This window comes from Heterocephalus glaber, unplaced genomic scaffold, assembly GCF_053883595.1.
Source record: "Heterocephalus glaber isolate CG9 unplaced genomic scaffold, H.glaber_assembly_v1.0 deba00001509, whole genome shotgun sequence".
In the NCBI taxonomy this organism is placed as follows: Eukaryota; Metazoa; Chordata; class Mammalia; order Rodentia; family Bathyergidae; genus Heterocephalus; species Heterocephalus glaber.
This window is the reverse complement of record NW_028258325.1, coordinates 20,338,218-20,347,214: the sequence shown is the minus strand read 5'-3', so window position 1 is coordinate 20,347,214 and position 8,997 is coordinate 20,338,218. Positions and strand designations below refer to the sequence as shown.

Sequence of the window (8,997 nt, the reverse complement as noted above, 5' to 3'; positions counted from 1 at the left end):
CCCATTTAAAGACCCAATCCCAAAAGGGGCACCTGAAATAAAGACATTTCTCAAAGAAGTAGAAATAGTAAATAAACATATGAAAAAGTGTTCAACATCACTGGTCATTTGAGAGATACAAATGAAAACAATGCTGAGATTCCACCTCACTCCAGAAAGAATGGCTGCTATCATGAAATCAACCAATAACAAATGCTGGTGGTGCAGTGGGCAAAGAGGAACACTGCTCCCCTGCTGGTGGGAGTGTAGACTGGTGCAAGCACTGTGGAAATCAGTATGGAGATACCTCAAAGAACTAGGACTGGAAGTCCCATTTGACCCTGCTATTCCCTTGCTGGCTATCTTCCCCAAAGAATTAAAAGAATCATACCACCGTGATATATGTGCACCCATGTTCATAGCAGCACAGTTTGTAATAGCTAAAACTTGGAAGCAGCCCAAGTGCCCATCAACTGGAGACTGGTAAAAGAAAATGTGGGGTTTCTTTATAAAATGGAGTACTACTCAGCCACAAAAAATGAGCAATTAGAGACTTTTATAGCTAAATGCATGCACATTAAGGTGATACTCTTAAGTGAATAGGACACACATGTGTAAATACCGAATAGTTTCTCTAGTGTGAGAAACTTAAAGTGTAAATAAGGATTAAAAGGTATAATAGAGAATGTGAAATAGGAAGAAAAGGGGCAAAGGGGAAGGGAAAATGGGAGGGGTAGGGGAAAGGAGAGAAGGGAATGGAATCAATATGAGAAAATGGAAACAAAGTCTTTGTAAATAGGGAGGGATGGAGGGGTTGAAGGGAGGGTAGGGGAAGGGGGAAAAATAAGAAACAAGAGAGTATGTAAAGGTGCATATCTCCAATAATGAATGTCATTATGTTGTACACCTAAAATGTACCAATAAAAGGACATACAAAAAAAAAAAAGATGCTTTTAGCAAAATCCTCTGAATTTTCCTTATATTCATTCTATGGTTGGGCAGATAAGAAATAAACTGTGATTTAAAAATTATGTATTTTCCACCTTTAAATTTCTGCCTTGATATTAAACAAAAAATAGTCTGTCCCCAGTTTCTGGCAGCAATCCACACACACCTACAAAGTCAAAAACCATTATGTGTTCTTTGGGAGACTGGACCAAATGACAGCTCTGCATCGGAAAAGCAAGTGATCGCTACGTAATACATCCCCATTTTGTTGTGATCAGCTTTAAAAGATCCTACTGGGAGATGCCCTTTGAGTGACAAAGCCCATTTCACCATAAAAATTGTCTCTGCTTAAAGTACTAGTTAAAACATTGAAAAGGAAATTAATTTAGCGATTTATCACTTTGATGTGATGAGGAGTGCAAGGTAAATACACAAACTGTGGTATAGAATTTAATTTTATCTTTATGAAGTACTCTGAAATCAAGGACGGTAGGTAATACATGCATCAGGCACATTCAACAGAAGACTTTTACAATGGTTTACATTTCTTTTTTATTTATTCCTTGAAACTGCCCGTATTGCAGGTTTTTCATGGGTGAAATATGGAACTGAGCAGATTCTTTTTTTCTACAAAATTATGGTATAAACTTGCTCGATTTTCTAACTTATTGCTAATAAACCTTACAGGCGCACAGTTTGTAAAATAAACCCCTTAAGGACTGAATGTGTGGCGCATGCTGCAAGGTACGAGAGATAACTAAAAATGAGCATATATAACTACATCTGGACCAACACAGTACTGAATGCTGGCAAACATTTATCACGACACAGGGAAAAATTAATGAAAGGAGATACAGTTCAGTCCGTAAAGGGTTAAATAGAAACCCTAATATATTATTGTTTCTAACCATCCATCCCACATTACAGTGCTTGAAAACAAGGTCAAAAGTCTGGCACAGAAAGTTACACACATTTGTTCAGTACTCATCAGAAACACAGCTGCTTTTGAAATCAAAGTACTTGGTTAGTAACTGAATAGCATTTTGTTTCAAAAAGGAACCCCTCCTCCAGTGGGTTTTCTGGTTAACTTGGCTAGTTAGCTTAGTTCTCAAAGATGGCATCAGAATTTTCTGTGAGTGCACAGATGGTACCAGTTTCATCAAAAACAAAGGCAAAAGAACTTAACAGCTATGATGGAAAATGAGTCTGTGCAGTAAGAGTTGACAAGTATTTCAATAGTTAACTCTAGATGAGGATGCCTTTAGTGGCCACAGTTTAAGAAAGTCAGCAGCAAGTTAAATACTGTACTAGTGTTCAACTCTGAAATCATTCAAACTACAAAGAGCATTCTATTTTAGCATCTTTAGCTTGCCTTCCCAATCTATGTGACAAATGCAATGAAACTTGTAAAAACATGTTGAGTCACAAGCTCAGCTTCTATGCCTATCTTGAGAAATTGTACAGAATCATGAGAAAAGAAGATATACTTCTAAAACAGAATTTAAAAATCAAATATACTGTAAATAATCATTCTCCTTTCCACAGAATCTCTGTAAGGGTAAATGGCCAACATATCTAATAATGCCATCATCAGTGGAGGAATATACTCTACCATAAGAGGAGGGCAAGACTCTCAGATAAAACGATTCTCAAAACCATGAAGAAGACTTTTTTCAAAGCAGCTGACAAAAATAACTACTGATGAATAATAAGCTACAATAGATATCACCTCACTCTTCGGTCTGTGGTATGAGAGTGGCATAAGATAGACGGGGGAACTGCCAATATTGGTACATTCCTGGATTTTCAAAAAAAGAAAACAGGAAAAGGGTTTACAGGCTAACATTTCAATTATCTTATTAGAAGAAACACAAAAACTAAAATGATATAAACACTTAAAAGCACAGAAGTTCATTTTAATAAAGCCACGAACTTGAAAACTTATTTTGACCTGTAAGCTGAAAAAGGAATAGTTTGTTCTTCAAAAAGCATCTCATTTGTTAATGGTTAATTTAATATGCTTTCTTAACTAAATACCAAATCAAGAAATGTAGGTAACTTGTGGCCCACTTTAAAAAAAAAAATCAAGCAGCACTGAGAAAGTCTTCACACTAAACAAAAAGCACTGTGTAATGACTACTTCTGGGACTCAACAGAGAATAAATACTACTCAAATAAGCAAGTCTGCAAGTAACAGCCAGTGAGCAGTTACCACAAAGAAATATAAGGCCACAATGCATTCTGCCCTGATCACTGAAACCGATTTAAGGTATGAGGCAGGATGAGATTACCCCGAGGAGTAACCGGAGCAGATTTGAAGAGAAAAGGCTATTTATAGTACAATGCAGCCTGGGTGATTAAAAAGGCTTGCAGTAGGAGAAAACTGCAGTAACTTTGATTTAACCACCTCATGTGTTTTACAAATGACTTTCCCCTTGAAAATTGAGGAAAAGGCAATTTAAAGATATGAGGAAAAGTATTTACAATGGCATAGTTTAAATGAAGGAGTGAGTGATGAACATAGCAAAGCTGAAAAAAAATGCCTCTAATAAATGATTTTTAAAGTCTATTAAAGGAAACTCAAAACAGCCCAGGACACCAGTAAGACACTGGGAACACTGGAGAAGTTACAGTTTTGCATTCTTAAGGTACTTGTGGCTCCTGTTTTATGGGACAGTAAAAGCTTACCACAATCTAGAGGTAGTTTTTACTCTAAGAAGGATGATTGTATCACTGAACTGTGTCCTGTAATGTTACACACACGGTTCCTATACTAATGTTGCTCAATGAGTTTGCTGCAATTTCTAAGAAACTGAACAAAGGCATAATAATCACAGTGTGGGAATGGAAGCAAAACTGGCAAGACGAGCACGCAAGGCTGTGCACAGCCCTGAATGTAACCAAATCTTAACTGAAAGGAGAACGAACACACACTTCCTAAGTGGGGGACATTTGTGGAGATACTCAGTACTGGGGAAGAGAGAACAAAAGAGCCAGAAGAAAAATGGAAATGTAAGTTACATTTCCATTTTTATAAACTTCCAACCATCTCTCCCTAAGGTACTGTCTTCCAGCTATTCTACTTGACCACCTAATAAAAGCATTTTATGTTTTAAGATTACAATGATGTTCTGGCCTAGGCAAAAAACCAAAAAAAAACAACAAGTAACAATAATACAACATACTTTGCTGAGATTTTCCTTATTCTGCCAGAAGGGCACCATCTACCACTTTGTAGCAAATACTTCTCATGATTTTTTTTAACATCTGCCAACAAGGCAGAAGACACCTTGCTGAATGAAATCACTGGAGCATTCCAAGTTGACAAAAAAAAAACAAAGAAAAACACCAAAGTTTAACTTACACATAATACAAGTTATGTACAACATTAGGAGGAAGGGAAAACTGAAGTAATCCTGGAACACACAAATGTCTTATGTATGGGAAAGGGGAGAGGACACTTCAAATACCAACATATCTGTGCCATTAACTCATTAATGACTACATGGCCACACTGAATTCCATTTGAATGTTACAATTTCTTGGATTACCACTATAAATACATTTTTTTTTTTTTTAAAAAGGAAAACACAAATCACTGCCAACAGTGACTAAAGAAGGAGACTAAGTTAACGTACATTGCATGTATTGCAGGCAAGGCAGAGGCATTGTCTTTAAAGCTTTTGCACAGACTTCATATAATCTTAAAAAACATATGCAGGCCTTTACAAGATTTGACTTGCTGAAATCAGAACAATTTTAACTCAAGAAAAGTCATAAGACTTCAGCTTTTAAAAAAAGTTCCAGCCTTAGACCAAAAGAACCTGGAAGGATACGGTAATTTATTAAACAAGCATGGTCAAGCTTGGAACCTGAATGTACTTCAGAGCAAAAGCTCAAAGAGGGCGGGGAGAACAACCTATTTGGTAACAAGATGTACTATATACTGTGATATAAAAAAAGGTATGGTGAAAATGTACCTTTTACTAATAAAGCTTATATAAGTTCCTTGGTCCATAAAAACTATGTTAATTTGTGTCTTCTAGTTTGCTTAACTTTTATACCAGCCATGTATCTATTTTTTGCTCATTTAAACAAAACCAAAGAAAAACCAACCAAACAATAACAAAAAAACAGCTGAAAACCTCAATCTCCAATAGTTTGTACATTTTGATGGGTTTTGTTTTGTTTTACTGTGGCTTCTGTATCTCAAATCAGCACTTGCAGGTAATGGGGTTTTTGAATAGTATCACTTGGTATGAAGAAGTTTTTCCAAGAAACCACAAAAGATTGTTCATTTTTTTCTCTCCTTTTTTTGACAACTTTTTGCTGCACTCAGGTCAGTTTAAGTCCTAGCAAAAAGACGGTGGTTAGGACACCACAGTTGCCGTAGATGATGTAACGCTGGTTGAATTTGTGCTGGCGTTTGTGTAACTCCCCTCGCTGTTTGTGTTTGACTCGTTGGTGGGCACTTGGCTTGAGCTGGCTCGAAGGATGGCTCCTGCAGCACTGCAGTGCGGCCTCGGCCCTGGCTCTGGTGTGTAGGTAAAGGTAAGGCTGGTGGAATAAATGATCCCATCATTGCGGACCAAAGTTACTGGAACCTGGACTGGCTGCCGGACCCACCTCCAACCTTCTCGGAATGCAGAAATGTCTGGGACGACACAGAGCATGCTCTCTCCACATCTGAGGGGGAAACATAAAGCATTTAAAAAAGCATTTTGACATGTGAAGTGCATTCCAGAAATGAGACATTGTTAAATGCCTAACAGTGAAGGTCAGGAAACAATCTCATTTACCCACAAGCCTCTCACAAGCCTCAGATGATGTAAAAAGTTTTATCCAATACCTGTACATAGTTTCAGCTTCTACATCCCCAAACCATACTCGTAAATTTGGAGTGAAATTCTGTCCTGTAAGTTCAAGCATTGCTACATCCCCGCCGCCATTCAACTGCAATTAACAGAAAATCACATTGAGTGAGACACTTTTCAGGGAAGTACAAAAATTAGGTTCTCGTTCAATTTTCATTTGTGACAGTCTGTAAAAGTTTACATTTGTAAAATGTTTCTTTCAAATGGCATGATTACAAAGCTAGCTAAAAATACTTTAAGATAACATATAAACTGACTTAATTTTCTCATATGTAAAGAACATTGCTTCCATTTTCATTTTTTTCAACAAATAATGCGTAACAAAATCCCCAGATCACAACATTTAAAGAAAAACATCCAAATTACTGTGAAATGAAATTACACCAAGTCATAGGTGACAGCATTTGCACAAGCAAAAAGCCGCCTTGTAACTAAGTGTCCTCACCTGAAGACTTTCTACGACAGGCACAGGAGTGACTGGGGCAAGGACAGGGCCCATTCCTTCGTAAAATGTATACTCTGCCTTATCTGTGCTAATGATTGTCCACGAAGCTCCATCATTTATCATCTCTTTATTTGGTTCCTTCGGGCATGGAGTGGCCTTATGAAGAAAAACATGTTCAGAAACTGGGTTTTATACACACAGTGTAAGAGAACTTACCAAATAACATCAGAGTTAACAAGAGAATTTCGTAAAAAACTTGTAAACTTCCTAAAGCATGCTGCTTTGCCAATCCTTAAGTAAATGTGAGCAGAATATTAATATGGAAACCCCACAGATGGCATTTTTTGTTATAATATAAAATATTCCAGTGATATATTAACCACTAATAGCACACCATTACTGGTATAATTTCATTAATAGAACATCAGTATCTGAAATTTAAAATGAATGTTAAAAGCTCAGGGCTCCTTAAGAAAAATCATAGGAGCCCTGAATGTTTAGAGCAGCCAGATGCTAACGTGCCTTAAGCAGGAAGAATGAAGGTCTGAACTGGCAAGCTCTTAGCCCTGCTGTAATAAACCTGCACCAAGGATCTAGCATGGCTATCAGTGTGTGCATGAGACCATTTCTCAGGAATGGGACTTTACAAAGGAGTTTTCTGTGAAACTGTAACTGTCCTATCAAATCATATGCCCATGTCATAATGTAAAAGCCTTCTAAATTAAACAGTTAAAATTTAGCTTCTCAATCATATCATTATCATCTCAGGAAACACAAGTTGGGGAGCATGTGAGCCCTCTCTTCCCAGTAAAATGTTTTTTCAATACCGTGCATGCACATAAATGCAGAAGATTCAGTGAAGTTCTAGTTTTGGATATTCTGGGGAGCCTCTATTCCCCAGATTAAGAACCCTGGAAATGAATGTTAACTGTTTCTCTGAGAACATTTTTGTGGTTTTCAGTTCCTCCCTGAGGTAGAATCACCAAAATGTCCAAGGCCTGTGTGTGTTAAGGAGCCTTAAACTTGACATAAATATCAGAATACAGCCTCATACATTTGGACACAATTGGCTGCAAATGAGAATCTCATGTTTTTATAATTCACAGGTTGCAGTATTCACTCACTCATGGTGCTGGAGAATGATCCAAGGGCCTTTACCACTGAGCTACAACCCTAGCCCTAGCGTGGATAAATTTTACCGATAATTGTAAAACCTACCTGAAATTGGATTATTCTTTCTTGAGAAAGGCACAAGTACATTCTTTCTGTATCCTTAAGGTAAAATGCACATTTATGTAGTTGTGACACAGGATCGTCTGCATCCAATAATGCTGTCTGCTTATCAACTTTCCTAATTATCTGTATTTCAACAATTCAAAAATTAAAACAAAACAGTCATCCACATATGAAGTTTTTATTTTGTACACTGTCAAGAATACACAGCAAGTATATGCTATATAATAATATGCCAGTTATCTGTATTATACCTAAGTAGAGAGAGATTTACAGAAGATTAAAAACTTAGTTTGTAAGTATAACAGAATGGGACAGCTTTCACCCTCTTCCACAAACTTCTTTTTAAAAAACGGCACTTGTGGGCCAGGGATTTAGCTCAGTGGTTTTGCCACTTGCTGCGCAAGCGCAAGGACCTGAGTTCAATCCCCGGTACCAAAAATATAAATAAAAACGGCACTTGTTTTCTAAACCAGCACTTTTCAAACATTAGTGCACATATAAATCACCTGGAATTCTTGTTAAAAATACAGGTGCTGATGGGCCCTGTCCCCCTCTCACTGATCTTGTTTCTCTGCTCCGAGAGAACAGGCCTGTTACTGCCCCATCACTGTGGTCTCTCCAGCCTCTGTTGAAAGGACTTGTTGAACTGCACAAAAGGTTACCAATGACTTCCAGACAAGTGAATCACACATGGCATCTCTCCACCCCATCTTACTTCACTTTCTCAGCAGTATTTAACAGACACCCTCCCCTGGGGGAGGGGACCGGCTTGACCTGTGCCCGCTGCACAGAAGGTGCTTGACACTATGTGGAGAATGCACAAATCCACCGAAGCCCCATGATGTAAATGCTCTGCTCTGGAACCCTAACTGCGACTGCTCATGGAGTTTTGTGAGGACCAAATGAGTCTATGCATGTAAAACTGTTCAGTCACAGCGGTGTCACTAACATTACACATTACTACTAGTTCTCATTACTGGATTTATGTCCCACTTATATGCAAAGATCATCTTGTTGCACCTAAGCCACTGTTTAAAGCCCCAATCTTTAAAGTTAATGTGGTTCATATTTACTCATTTTTAGGTCTGCACAACTTTTTTAGTCAAAATATTTGTGATCTTACCAATACCAATTTTTAAATTAAAAGGGACACCTTATAACTTTAGCAATTAGGATAGCTTGTGAAACTAATTAAATTGAAGCAAAACATTTCAATTGAATACTGAAGTCTTAAAAGTTACTTTTATTTATTTGTTTTTTAAAAAAATTTTTTTGGTACCGGGGATCAAAGGGTCCTTGCGCTTGCACAGCAGGTGGCGAAACCACTGAGCTAAATCCCTGGCCCAAAAAGTTATTTTTAAATTCAATGAAGTTTGGATTTGAGAAAAATAACTGACTTTTCTGTTAAAGACCTGAGTCTGAAGCTTCCCCCACATCTCAGGGCACTCAATCACACCTCTCCCCACTGTTTGTCTCAGAACTCTATCTGTGTGCCCCACTGTTTCCTCACCAACT

The 8,997-nt window shown here is 37.6% G+C and overlaps 1 protein-coding gene across 8 annotated transcripts in view; it reads right to left on the bottom strand.

Moving 5' to 3' along the window:
• Positions 1-1,371: 1,371 nt before the first annotated feature.
• Rbpj (recombination signal binding protein for immunoglobulin kappa J region) overlaps positions 1,372-8,997 on the bottom strand; it is a 242,224-nt gene continuing 234,598 nt past the window's right edge. For all 8 annotated transcript variants that reach the window (XM_087187425.1, XM_087187424.1, XM_087187423.1 and 5 more), the window contains 4 exons: positions 7,465-7,605; positions 6,247-6,402; positions 5,777-5,880; positions 1,372-5,613 (listed from right to left, as the gene is read on the bottom strand). In XM_087187425.1, coding sequence (XP_087043551.1) covers positions 5,298-5,613; positions 5,777-5,880; positions 6,247-6,402; positions 7,465-7,605 — 717 coding nt within the window. In that variant the 3' untranslated portion in view covers positions 1,372-5,297. The remainder of the gene's footprint in view (positions 5,614-5,776; positions 5,881-6,246; positions 6,403-7,464; positions 7,606-8,997) is intronic.